The sequence below is a fragment of the Cebidichthys violaceus genome, unplaced genomic scaffold (assembly GCF_023349555.1).
Source record: "Cebidichthys violaceus isolate CVI_PGR_0920_01 unplaced genomic scaffold, fCebVio1.0.p SCAF_19, whole genome shotgun sequence".
NCBI lineage: Eukaryota > Metazoa > Chordata > Actinopteri > Perciformes > Stichaeidae > Cebidichthys > Cebidichthys violaceus.
The window spans coordinates 507,501-521,563 of NW_027176361.1; the positions used below are offsets into that span (position 1 = coordinate 507,501).

Sequence of the window (14,063 nt, forward strand, 5' to 3'; positions counted from 1 at the left end):
ACCTGCTCAGAACCTCTTTGAGTTTTAGACCTTGAGAGTGAGGACAGTTTATAAAGGGAGGACTTGTTGGCTGGTCTTCACCTGGGTCTGTCTCTGTATAACACGATTATTATATCATTATATTATTATTATTATTATTATTATATTATGATTATATTCATACCTTCCTCATAGTATTTGACATTATAGGTGCCGTCATGTCTTTGATCCATTATGAGGCCCTTTGAGGTTTATGTGTATTCACATTGCTGTAATTGTCAGATTGTCCTTAATTTATTATTTTTTATTGTATATTTCCATTTCTTGGCCATTTTATGTGTAAAGTTATGACAGTATATGTTGGAACATATTTTGTTATTTTCATTGTCACTGACCATAGCTCATTTATTTGTGATTCATTATTGCTCATAAGTATATGAGTTTATATTATGGATTTAGTTTGTATCTTGGCTGTAGTTTGTTTTTGTATCTTGGCTGTAGTTTGGTTTATATCTTGGCTGTAGTTTGGTTTGTATCTTGGCCGTAGTTTGGTTTGTATCTTGGCCGTAGTTTGGTTTATATCTTGGCCGTAGTTTGGTTTATATCTTGGCCGTAGTTTGGTTTATATCTTGGCCGTAGTTTGGTTTATATCTTGGCCGTAGTTTGGTTTATATCTTGGCTGTAGGTTGGTTTGTATCTTGGCGGTAGTTTGGTTTTTTATCTTGGCTGTAGTTTGGTTTGTATCTTGGCTGTAGTTTGGTTTGTATCTTGGCGGTAGTTTGGTTTTTATCTTGGCTGTAGGTTGGTTTATATCTTGGCTGTAGGTTGGTTTGTATCTTGGCTGTAGGTTGGTTTGTATCTTGGCTGTAGGTTGGTTTGTATCTTGGCTGTAGGTTGGTTTGTATCTTGGCTGTAGTTTGGTTTGTATCTTGGCCGTAGTTTGGTTTGTATCTTGGCTGTAGGTTGGTTTGTATCTTGGCTGTAGTTTGGTTTGTATCTTGGCTGTAGTTTGGTTTGTATCTTGGCTGTAGTTTGGTTGCACTCACATCTGAAATGAAGGCACAGAAAATAAATCTATGAGTCCAATATGATCAGAATCCTAACACATGAATTTGCTGTCCAACAATGATGTTAACAGAGAGAATAGAGCTGAAACAAGTGGTTTAATAACCACAGATAAAGTCCATGCACACAAATTTCTCTTGTTAGAAGATGAGAAAAATATAATAATGTTTTTTTTATTGACATAACCTCACACCTGAATGAACTTGATTTAAAGCTGCAGAGTGATTCAGTGAAATTAATTTTTCTCAAATGAAGTACTTTATTTTAAGATGCACATTTTTCAAAAGCTTTCTGTTCTGTCAGTTATTTTTTAATCAGCTTTATTTTACTTGAACTGAGAAGAACATCTATTTATATATTTCTATGTATTATTTATAATCCATCCAGTTAAATTTGAAAACTGAAAATAATAATTGTTAAAATATAATTGATGTGTACTTTCTTTATTTGATTTGACAGTTGTTGACTACACAGAGACGTTAAATATCTAACTATATATATATATATATATATATATATATATATTCAAGAAGCCTAGTAGTAGTAACAACTATATATATATATATATATATATATATATATATATATATATATATATATATATATATATATATATATATATGGTATATATATATGGCACTAAATAGTGCAAGTTAGATATTATTGTAATGTTACGGACATTTGGCCGAGGAGATTTTCTCAATCTGGACCTTTTGGAATTTTAATTGAATACCCCTGGACTGGGGGATAGGGATTATTGGTTAGGGGTTAAGGGGTTTTCGGTTCAGGGTCAGGGATTAGGTTTTACAGGTTTGGGTTTTGGGTTCATGGTTAGGGATTAGGGTTTAGAGATTATGAGTTAGGGGTTAGGGTTTTAGTGTTAAGGATTAGGGATTAAGGATCAGGGGTTTGGGGTTTCCTCATGTCAATAAAGTTCTTCACTAATATAGAAGTCCAGGGTTGTGTGTGTTGTGCGTTTTCCTCTCATTGATTGAAGGCGAGCAGAAGAACATGTGAGACGTTCAGCCAAAATGATCGGAGCCATTGATCAGCTCTCAGTATTGATCATTCATTGATGAGTGATGTGTCTGTTAAACTTGAATATTAATGACGCAGATATTGATACTCGGTCTGAAAGAGACTTGGTGATATTGACGACCTGGTTTCAGACCCGATGGCTCAAAATTGACCTGGATGAAATATTGATGACTTGATCTTGGACTGTGACGTGAATATTGATGACTATGTTTGAGCCTATTTATAGCTATCACTCACGTCATTTCTGTATTTGATGATGAGTATTGTTTGAGATACATACCTTTGTTTGAGATACATACCTTTGTTTGAGATACATACCTCTGTTTGAGATACATACCTTTGTTTGAGATACATACCTCTGTTTGAGATATGAATACCAATGTCTGTCTGTCTCTCTGTCTTTGAATCATCATTTGTTTGTATTTTTAGCTCCTTTTGTTAAAATGTCTGATGCTACTTTTTTGGTCATTTCAGTTCACACACACACACACACAGAAATAATCTGGATTTACGTCTTAATATATAAACTGAACCATCTGTGTGACCTCTTAATGAGTATTGTGTGTATGTACGTGTGTGTGAGTGTGGGACCAGACCACATACATTGACCAGACCACATACATTACATTACAGTCATTTAGCAGACGCTTTTATGTATGAAAACAATAAGTGGTGAGTGGAAGGCTCAGGGTAGCACTTCCTGAAGAGGTGGGTTTTCAGCCTGCGCCGAAAGATGGGCAGCGACTCCGCTGTCCTGACGTCAGTGGGAAGTTCATTCCACCACTGTGGGGCCAGGACAGGAAACAGACGTGACCGGGTCGATCGGCCGCCAGGACCTCTGAGCGACGGGGCGACCGATCGCCCCGAGGCAGCAGAGAGAAGTGGTCGGGCGGGGGTGTAGGGCTTGACCGTGGCCTGGAGATAGGAAGGAGCTGTTCCTTTCACTGCCCTGTATTCTAGCACCAGAGTCTTAAACTGGATGAGCTCTTACAGGGAGCCAGTGTAGAGAACGGAGAAAGAAAGTTGTGTGGGAGAACTTGGGGCGATTGAACACCAGGCGAGCTGTGGCTTTCTGGACAAGCTCCAGAGGTCTGATGGCCGACGCTGGGGCTCCGGCGAGTAGAGAGTTGCAGTAGTCCAGGCGGGAGATGATGAGAGCCTGGATGAGAACCTGCACCGTCTCGTCAGTCAGGAAGAGGAGAATCCTCCTGATTTTGTAGAGCAGGAATCTGCAGGAGCGTGTGACGGATGAGATGTTTCCTGAGAACGACAGTTGGTCATCCAGGGACCAGACCACATACGTACAACACTACAATGATAATGAGACTCACCTGTCTCATTAACACTCACCTGGTGAGGTCACCTGGTTTCATTCATCCTTTAACTGATTGTGATTTTTTTTGCAGGAATCTTGGGAAATCTGGGCTGAGAGTGTCCTGTTTAGGACTTGGTGAGAACACACACACACACACACACACACACACACACACACAATACACACATTACAACACATTACAACACACACACATAATACACACAAACACACAACAACACATGTTCACACACACACTACAACACACACTGACACATAAAGTACACAATCAGTGATGTTCTTTCTCTCTCCTCAGGAACATGGGTGACATTTGGCTCTCAGATCTCGGATGAGGTACTCAGTGTGTGTGTGTGTGTGTGTGTGTGTGTGTGTGTGTGTGTGTGTGTGTGTGTGTGTTACATAATGTGTATTACTGCCTCTGTGTGTAGATGGCAGAGAGAGTGATGACTGAGGCGTACGACAGCGGAGTGAACTTGTTCGACACTGCAGAGGTTTACGCTTCAGGGAGGTACAGTACAAACTGTCTGTCTGACTGTCTGTCTGACTGTCTCACATCTCAATACGTGTAAGATTAAATAACTTCCATTCAGTCGGGATGAACGCAAACTTTATTGGAAATGGAGACATTTTTAATTGTACTTGTCATTCAGGACAAGCAGCCATTGTGACATTGAAAAGTATTATGTGTATTTAAAGTATCAACAGTAAAAATACACAACTATCTGGAACAAATGTATCTAAAGTATCAACAGTAAAAGTACTCATTAGACAGAATCCAGCAAACTCATGTTATTATATATATATATCTGGTATATCTTCATAGAGGACTAATGTCTCATTCTGTCTCTCAGGGCGGAGACAACTCTGGGAAACATCCTGAAGAAGAAAGGATGGAGGTAAATGTCTCTCTTCTTATAGAATATGAACCATTGATGTACATTAAATGTATCAAACACATTAATGCAGGAATATTAATCCAGAAACATCAGATATAAATTTTACTGACGCTTCACTTTTACTACATTTATATACTTTTACTTCAGTCAGGTTATGATACAAGACTTTTACTTCCAGTGGAGTATTTTCACAGTGTGTATTAGTACTGCAGTAAATTACCTGATAACATCTTCTACTGCTGGACCAAATGTTGTGATAATAACCTGAATGTGACTCAGCAGTTTTCCTCCTAATATTCTCACTATCTGTGTCTCTTTGTCTCTTTGTATCTTTGTATCTGTGTCTCTTTGTCTCTGTTTCTGTGTATCTGTGTCTATTTGTCTCTGTGTCTCTGTGTCTCTTTGTCTCGTTGTCTCTTTTTTTCTTTGTCTCTTTGTATCTTTGTATCTGTGTCTCTTTGTTTCTGTGTATCTGTGTCTCTTCGTCTCTTTGTTTCTTTGTCTCTTTGTATCTTTGTATCTGTGTCTCTTTGTCTCTGTTTCTGTGTTTCTGTGTATCTGTGTATCTTTGTCTCTGTGTCTCTTTGTTTCGTTGTCTCTTTTTCTCTTTGTCTTTGTCTCTCTGTGTCTCTGTGTCTATTTGTCCACCAGGAGGTCCAGTTATGTGGTGACCACTAAGATCTACTGGGGAGGACAGTAAGTGCTGTGTTATATAGTAATACAACATATACTGCGTATATATATATATATATATATATATATATATATATATATATATATATATATATATATATATTATACTATCCAGTGAGGTGTTTCATTGTTTCATTGTGTTTACAGGGCGGAGACAGAGCGAGGGTTGTCACGGAAACACATCATCGAAGGTAAACAACATTTTAAGTTGAGTGTCTTTAAAGAAAACACTGCCAGTGTTCCAGTTTAACCAGTGACCGTGTTAACTGGTGACTCCATGTGCCGTGGCTGCTGGTGTTCAGTTGTGTTGTCATCATACAACACAATATTAGAAATCATTTATATTTATGTTAAGAGGTATGATGTCATAGATGCTTTATAGAAAACTTTATATATGTTCCACAGATGTGTCTTCTTCTTCGTTGGTGTGACAGCTGGCTGGTCATCAGGTTAGCGTTAGCAGCTAGCAGTAGAAGTGTCGTCTAAACAAACATGCGTTATGATCTGATTATTTTATCACTGGTCAAAATTCATAATGCTTTATTACAATACCTTTTATGAAGCTTGTTCATAGTGAAATGTTCCTTTAATGTCTCTATAAGAACATTTGAATATTGATTTCTATCAGGATGAAAAGATAATTATAATAATGAAACTGTTTATGAGGAAGATTGAATAATGCTGAACATATTTAATATGAAGGATGTTTAATTATTGTCAATGTCAGATTCTAGATATTTGTTACTATGACGTACGAGTGACTGATTACAGACGCACACACACACACACACACACACACACACACACACACATAATAACACACACACACACACACACACAGTTGGCCAGTGTCCTCTGTCAGTTGTTGGAGGTCGTTAAGGCTTTAAGAGGCTCAGTCACACCAAGACTGGATTAGGAGTTTTACACACACACACACACACACACACACACACACACACACACACACACACACACACAGATCAGTCAATCATCCGTCTTGATGAAAGCTGTGATCAGCTCTGTTGACTTAAATGTTTCTCTGAGACGCTAAATTTAACCGACAAAGAATCCCAGAAACTGATCCTGAAACAGCAGAAACCGTCTGAGAGTCTTCCAGTGGAGGAGGAAGTATTCGGATCCTTTACTGCAGTAAAAGCATGAGTACTTTGAGTGTTTTTACAGTGTGGGTTTAGTACTTTTACTGTAACAGAGTATTTTTTTATTGTTTCAGTAAAAGAACTAATCCCACCCTCTAAAATACTCTGTTTCAGTAAAAAATACTAATACCAAACTGTTAAAATACTCTGTTACAGTAAAAGTATTAATACCACATAGTAAAACTACTGTTACAGTAAAAGTATTAATACCACACAGTAAAAATACTCTGTTTTACTATCATATATTTGATCATTATTGTTGCTCATGCATTATTACATTACATTATTAATAATACATTAACTTTCTTAACACTTACTAATACCTTAACATTGTTAACTAATGCATTAACATTGTTAACATTATTACTAATACATTAACATTGTTAACATTATTAACATTATTAACATTATTACTAATACATTAACATTGTTAACATTATTAACATTAACATTATTACTAATACATTAACATTGTTAACATTATTAACATTATTAACATTATTACTAATACATTAACATTGTTAACATTATTACTAATATATTAACATTGTTAACATTATTAACATTATTAACATTATTACGATACATTAACATTATTAACATTATTACTAATATATTAATATTATTAACATTATTATGATACATTAACATTATTAACATTATTACTAATATATTAACATTATTAACATTATTAACATCATAACTAATACATTAACATGATTACTAATACATTAACATTGTTAACATTATTAACATCATAACTAATGCATTAACATTATTAATAATACAATAACATTGTTAACATTATATCTAATGCATTAACATTGTTAACATTATAACTAATGCATCAACATTATTATTAATACATTAACATTGTTAACACTTACAGATACGTTAACATTGTTAACACTTACAGATACGTTAACATTGTTAACACTTTCTGATACATTAACATTGTTAACATTATTAATACATTAACATTGTTAACATTAACATTATAACTAATGCATTAACAATAACTACATCTATTTAGCAAGTGTTCAGCCCACAGCTCTCTATCTCTGAAGGTTAACATGTAGACACGTCAACAGACATGTGAACATATTAGTGTTCACTGTGACTCTGTGTGCCGTTAACCTCCATTAAAACCCTTTTAGTCCTCCTAATCTTCAGCAAACAAACTGTCGCCGTTCGTCCTCCTGAAGGTTGACAACTCGTCCAACATCCTTCCTGATGACAGAGCTGTCAGCACAAAAAAAACTCCATTACACAACACAACTCACTATATTTAGCTGAAACACAGAGAACAGCAGACATTTGTTCCTTCCTGTCAGCTGTTTTTCATAATACGTTTCCTGAAACAGTGAACATGGAGCTGTCAGATGGAGCTTTAACGAGATGCTGGAAGGATATTTCACTCATATACGAGTGGTACATATGTTCAGACAGTTTCCTCTCTCTGCTGTGATTGTCTCTCTGTGGTCGTTTTTACGTCTATTTGTGGTCGTTTTACATCTTTGTGGTCATTTTACCTCTCTTTGTAGTCGTTTTATATCTCTTTGTGGTTCTTTTACGTTTTTTTGTGGTCTTTCTACGTCTCTGTGGTCGTTTTACATCTCTTTGTGGTCGTTTTACATCTCTTTGTGGTTCTTTTACGTTTCTTTGTGTTCATTTTACGTCCCTCTGTGGTCGTTCTACCTCTCTTTGTGGTCCTTTTACGTCTCTTTGTGGACGTTTTCAGTCTCTTTGTTGTTTGTTTTTAGTCTCATTGTTATCTTTTTTTGTCTCTTTGTGCTCATTTTGAGTTATTTTAGTGGTCGTTTTTCATCTCTTGTGTGTGTGTGTGTGTGTGCTGCAGGTCTGCGTGGATCTCTCTCCAGGTTACAGTTGGACTACGTGGACATCGTCTTTGCCAACAGGAGTGATATTAATGCACCAATGGAGGGTCAGAGCCTCAGTCACACACTATTATTATTATTATTATTACACTGTTCAAACACAAACCTTTCTTTAGTAACTTCTTTTAGTCCAGTTTTGTTCAGAACTTCACCGTAATTGATGAAACAATAATTACATAATTGAAGAACAAATCTGGTTTTAGTGACTTTCAGTACGTTCTACTGTGTCTCTGTTTATGTTCATTAACATTCATTCATAAAAGCAACACATTTAATAATTCAAATCACACAGAACTCAAAGTTGTGTTTGTACTTTGTGTTCACAGAAGTCGTTCGTGCGATGACCTTTGTCATCGATCAGGGTATGGCCATGTACTGGGGAACGTCACGCTGGACCGCTGTGGAGATCATGGTAGAGCAGAATGGAGAACTTCAGTAGAACCTCAGTAGAACCTCACAGTAGGACCTCAGTAGAACCTCATTAAAACCTCTCTGTAGGACCTCAGTAGGACCTCAGTAGAACCTCAGTAGGACCTTAGTGGGACCTCAGTGGGACCTCAGTAGAACATCAGTAAAACCTCACAGTAGGACCTCAGTAGAACCTTAGTAGGACCTCACAGTAGGACGACCTTAGTGGGACCTCAGTAGAACTCTAGTAGAACCTCAGTATAACCTCAGTAAAACCTCAGAGAAGCTGCATATAGATTTAAACTCAATAGAAATCTTCCCTTAATCAACATAATTTTGTGTTTTTGTCTGTCTGTCTCACCTGTCTCTCTCTGTCGCACCTGTCTGTCTGTCTATCCTGTAGGAGGCGTACTCACCTGTTCGTCTGTCTGACCTGTCTGTCTCTCCTATAGGAGGCGTATTCACCTGTCTCTCTGTCTCACCTTTCTCTCTGTCTCACCTGTCTGTCTCTCCAGTAGGAGGCATAGTCACCTGTCTGTCTGTCTGACCTGTCTGTCTGTCTGACCTGTCTGTCTGTCTCACCTGTCTCTCTGTTTCACCTGTCTGTCTGTCTGACCTGTCTGTCTGTCTCACCTGTCTGTCTCTCCTATAGGAGGCATACTCACCTGTCTGTCTGTCTATCTGTCTCACCTGTTTCTCTGTCTCACCTGTCTGTCTGTCTCACCTGTCTCTCTGTCTCACCTGTCTGTCTGTCTCACCTGTCTGTCTCTCCTATAGGAGGCGTACTCAGTAGCCCGACAGTTTAACCTGGTTCCTCCGGTGTGTGAACAGGCAGAGTATCACTATTTCCAGAGAGACAAAGTGGAGCTTCACCTGCCGGAGCTTTACCACAAGATAGGTACAACGCACACACACACACACACACACACACACACACACACACAATAGACTAGCAGTTTCCCCCTGTTTCCCGTCTTTGTGCTAAGCTAGGCTAAGCACTTCCTGCACACAGAGATGAAATTAAAGAGTTAAACGTTGTACTGTGTCTTTAACTAAGACTGTGGACAGCTGAGGTCAGACCAGTGGAGGTCTGTTCAGGTCTAATTATGTCCCGGGTTAATGTAGTGGTCCAGCACAGATCTAAATATGTCCCGGGTTAATGTAGTGGTCCAACACAGGTCTATATATGTCCCGGGTTAATGTAGTGGTCCAACACAGGTCTAAATATGTCCCGGGTTAATGTAGTGGTCCAACACAGGTCTAGATATGTCCTGGGTTAATGTAGTGGTCCAACACTGGTCTAAATACGTCCCGGGTTAATGTAATGGTCCAACACTGGTCTAAATATGTCCCGGGTTAATGTACTGGTCCAACACAGGTCTAGATATGTCCTGGGTTAATGTAGTGGTCCAACACTGGTCTAAATATGTCCCGGGTTAATGTAGTGGTCCAACACAGGTCTAAATATGTCCCTCAGGTGTCGGAGCCATGACCTGGTCCCCGTTAGCCTGCGGTCTGCTGACGGGGAAGTACAACATGGGAGTCCCCGAGAGCTCTAGAGCCGCAATGAAGGTCCACACACACACACACACACACACACACACACACACACACACACACACACACACACACACACACACACACCACAATAAGCAGCAAACTGGCCTGCAGCAAGAGAGACAATCTGTTACCGTGGTGATCAATGCCGTGTGTGTGTGTGTGTGTGTGTGTGTGTGTGTGTGTGTGTGTGTGTGTGTGTGTGCGTGCGCGTGTGCGTGTGCGTGTGCGTGCGTGTGTGCGTGTGTGCGTGTGTGTGTGTGTGTGTGTGTGCGCGTGTGTGTGTGTGTAGGGCTATGCGTGGCTGAAGGAGCGTCTCCACAGTGATGAGGGGAAGAAGCAGCTCAGTAAGATCAAAGAGCTCCACCTGCTGGCCGACAGACTGAACTGTACTGCTGCTCAGCTCGCTATAGGTACCAGCTGTCTGTCTGACCACCTGTCTGTCTGTCTGAACACCTGTCTGTCTGACAACCTGTCTGTATCTCTCTGCCTGTCTGTCTCTCAGCATGGTGTCTCCGTAGTGAAGGCGTCAGCTCGGTTCTTCTCGGAGTCTCCAACACAGAACAGCTGCTGGAGAACCTCGGTTCTATCAGGGTACTGACAGGAACTACATTTGCTCAACTACTGTACTTAAGTGCAATTTTGAAGTACTTGTATTTCCTGCCAGTTTACTTTTACCAGCCTGCATGTATTTATTTACTTGTTTACTTTGTAAACATCGTCTGTCTTTGTTTCCTGGAGGTTCTGTCTCAGCTGACTCCACCCCTCATCACAGAGATGGACACGTTGCTAGGCAACAAACCACGAAACGGCAAGAAGGAGACAAGGAGTTGAGGAGCCGAGGAGCCGAGGAGGAAGAAACTAAAGAATCTATCAATCAGAAAGTAAGCTTCTACTTTATAATAACCATCATAAATAAATGGTACATTTATAGTTTATCAAACTTCACTTATTTTATTTTGAAATGATGAATAAACATGTTTATTGATTAATAGGAATCATTTAATACTCATTATTGTATCATTAGGTTATTTATTATCTGAAATAATTACTTTATAACTGTATATTGTATCATAGCGGATAAGAGATGATAACAATTGTATCCAGATTACATTAGTAAATTATTTATTAACAGTTTATTGTTGCACGCATTATAGTACTTGATATACTATACTCAGTATTCTTTAATGATTATCAAATAATTTGTAAAACATATATGAATATTAGATAGATGAATAGATGGCAATTATTATCCATTAACAAAGTATTAACAATTTAAATAATGTTTATAGATGCTTTACTAAGTATTTATTAACATTTAACAAAGTATTCACTATATCTAAATAATGTTTATAGATGCTTTACAAAGTATTCACTATAGCTAAATAATGTGTATAGATGCTTTACAAAGTATGTATTAACATTTAACAAAGTATTAACAATTTAGATAATGTTTATAGATGCTTTACAAAGTATTATTAACATTTAACAAAGTATTCACTATATCTAAATAATGTTTATAGATGCTTTACAAAGTATTTATTAACATTTAACAAAGTATTCACTATATCTAAATAATGTTTATAGATGCTTTACAAAGTATTTATTAACCAATTGAATCTTCATAGATGGTTTACAAACAAATTATTAACAAATATCTGACCCATCCATTTTTGTAATGTACATAAATGTTTTACAAATCATTTGGTATTGATTAGTGAATACTCAATATAGTGTATAAAATGTTATATAAAATGTATGAAACAATAAACTGTTAAAATAAGAGTAATTACAGCATTACTAATAATTAATAAACATCAATAATTATAATTTCATTGTTTATTAACATTATAACTGTTGGTAAAAGTTTAATTAACTATCAATTTACCATTCATTGATGATGGTTATTATAAAGTGTTAACGAAAGGACACAAGGAAGGACATTAAGAAGGAGACAAGGAAGGAGTGAAGGATTCTAAACAAAAGAAGGACATATGGATCAATAAACAATATTTATTCTTTGGGACCTGAGATGGACAGATTCCTGCAGATGATCTGAAATATATCAGAAATATTTATTCTTATTTTAATAAGCATATTGGTGCAGAGCCTCGTGTCGGAGAGCTTGAAGAAAGTTTGATACAATCATTTATAATTAATATGATGAAATTAAGAATTAAATTAAGCCTATTTTGAGATCAAATTAATTAAAAGCAACTAAATATTATTCCTCCATTTTGTATTTATTTAAAGTTTCTTACGTGAGAGAAAGGTGTTTTATTGTGGAAGTCTGTCAGCTGATTTCCACCATGAAGGAAAAAAAGATGATGAAACAAGAAATATATTAATGTGCTCAGTTTTAACAAAGTATTTCCTCATTATTCCTGTACATCCCAAAATGTTCATTTTATTCTACACAATCAATCATAATAACGAAATCAAAAGAAGAAACTTTTATGTGGAAAACACCTGAAGACTTTTATGGATAAATGTGTGAGTTATTAAGTCAAGACTTTGAATTTTAATCAAGTTTGAACAAAGGTCAACGAAACCAAAACAGGAAGTTAAATCCTTATATTTTGTTTCTTTATATATAATTAAGTAAACTAATATTTTTACAAACTTTTAATATCAAAACACTGTGATAATTATAAATGATTTATTTATATATATATATATATATATATATATATATATATATATATATATATTTATTTTTTAACCTCTAATCGTCTTTTTTATTATTATTTTGAATTCTCTCACACTTTTATTTCAAAATAAGAGTCTGTTGTTTGTCAAGAAGACTGTGTCTGGATTAAAGTGTCGGCTGCTGCGAGGCTCTGAGCTCTCCTGTATCCTCTAACTGTTCTGCAGTATATTTAAGAAAATAATTAAATTTATGAAATATAAATCTATATTTTATGAATGCAGTTCCTGTAGTTCTTTAGATAGAATTTAACATCAGCGTTTTTTTATTGTTGTTTATTGTTGGACTGAAATTATTAAAACTTCTTTCATTTCAAAATTAGCAGGAAATATTAAACAACATTAAATTTAACTAAAAAATGGAACATGATTAATGTGTGTTTTAGTTTTGAAATTAATAGAAATTAACTGTAAAATATATTTTTTTAAATAATATACGTTTGAATCATTTACTGAAAAAATATTCCAATAAAGAAAATAATAAAATGTATATTTTATGATCATTATTATAATTGTTATGATTTTAATTGTTATGATTATTGTAATTATTATAATTATCATAATGATAATAAGAATTCCTATTATTGTTATTATTATTGTTTGACAACATCAGTTTATTGCAGCTAATTTTCATTTCAGTTTTTATGTTTACAGGTTTCACTCTTTAAAAATTATTTAAAGGAACAAATGGAACAAAAAGTGACTTGTGTACGTTTAACCCTTTAAAAGCTGTTCTGTCAGGTTGACTTGAGAGAAACCATATAACTGTCAGCATGACGACAGTCTGACCAGGTGGATTCTGGGAGGTCACATGGTTTCTTTTGGCCCCCTGATGTAAACAACACTGCTATAGAATGCCAATAAAGTTATTCAAAATCAACATTTGGAAATCAGTTTCTGTCTGTATCCAGCAGGTGGAGCAAAACACAAAGACCTGCAAACATGAAGCACACGAGTACAATTTAGAGGTAATACTAGGTATTTCCATTTTCTGCTACTTTCTATTTCCACTTCATTACAACTCAGAAGTAAATATTGTGCATACTACATTCACTTTTTTCAAAATACCCTACTGTTTGTGTGTGTGGGTGTGTTTACAGAGGTGAGTTGTGTGAGGACATACTATACTATGACTTTTTTGACTTTTTTCGACATACTATAATATGACTTTTTACTTTCATCGACATCTTATACTATGACTTTTTAGACTTTTTCCAACATACTATACTACGACTTTATTTTTCCGACATACTATACTATGACTTTTTTTACTTTTTTTGACATACTATACTATGTCTTTTTTCGACATACTATGACTTTTTCCAACATACTA

At 36.0% G+C, this 14,063-nt stretch overlaps 1 protein-coding gene across 4 annotated transcripts in view; it reads left to right on the forward strand.

The window, feature by feature from the left end:
* The window catches only part of LOC137874382 (voltage-gated potassium channel subunit beta-3-like), a 20,011-nt gene extending 6,401 nt beyond the window's left edge, over positions 1-13,610 (forward strand). For 3 of the 4 annotated variants that reach the window (XM_068713028.1, XM_068713029.1, XM_068713030.1), the window contains 14 exons: positions 3,489-3,532; positions 3,711-3,748; positions 3,844-3,923; positions 4,267-4,311; positions 4,963-5,007; positions 5,152-5,195; positions 8,020-8,106; positions 8,386-8,471; positions 9,245-9,365; positions 9,945-10,039; positions 10,317-10,437; positions 10,530-10,618; positions 10,766-10,908; positions 11,940-13,610. In XM_068713028.1, coding sequence (XP_068569129.1) covers positions 3,489-3,532; positions 3,711-3,748; positions 3,844-3,923; positions 4,267-4,311; positions 4,963-5,007; positions 5,152-5,195; positions 8,020-8,106; positions 8,386-8,471; positions 9,245-9,365; positions 9,945-10,039; positions 10,317-10,437; positions 10,530-10,618; positions 10,766-10,858 — 988 coding nt within the window. In that variant the 3' untranslated portion in view covers positions 10,859-10,908; positions 11,940-13,610. Of the gene's footprint in view, positions 1-3,488; positions 3,533-3,710; positions 3,749-3,843; positions 3,924-4,266; positions 4,312-4,962; positions 5,008-5,151; positions 5,196-8,019; positions 8,107-8,385; positions 8,472-9,244; positions 9,366-9,944; positions 10,040-10,316; positions 10,438-10,529; positions 10,619-10,765; positions 10,909-11,939 lie in introns of those variants that run through there. The other variant, XM_068713032.1, reaches the window with a different exon arrangement.
* The last annotated feature ends 453 nt before the right edge of the window (positions 13,611-14,063 follow it).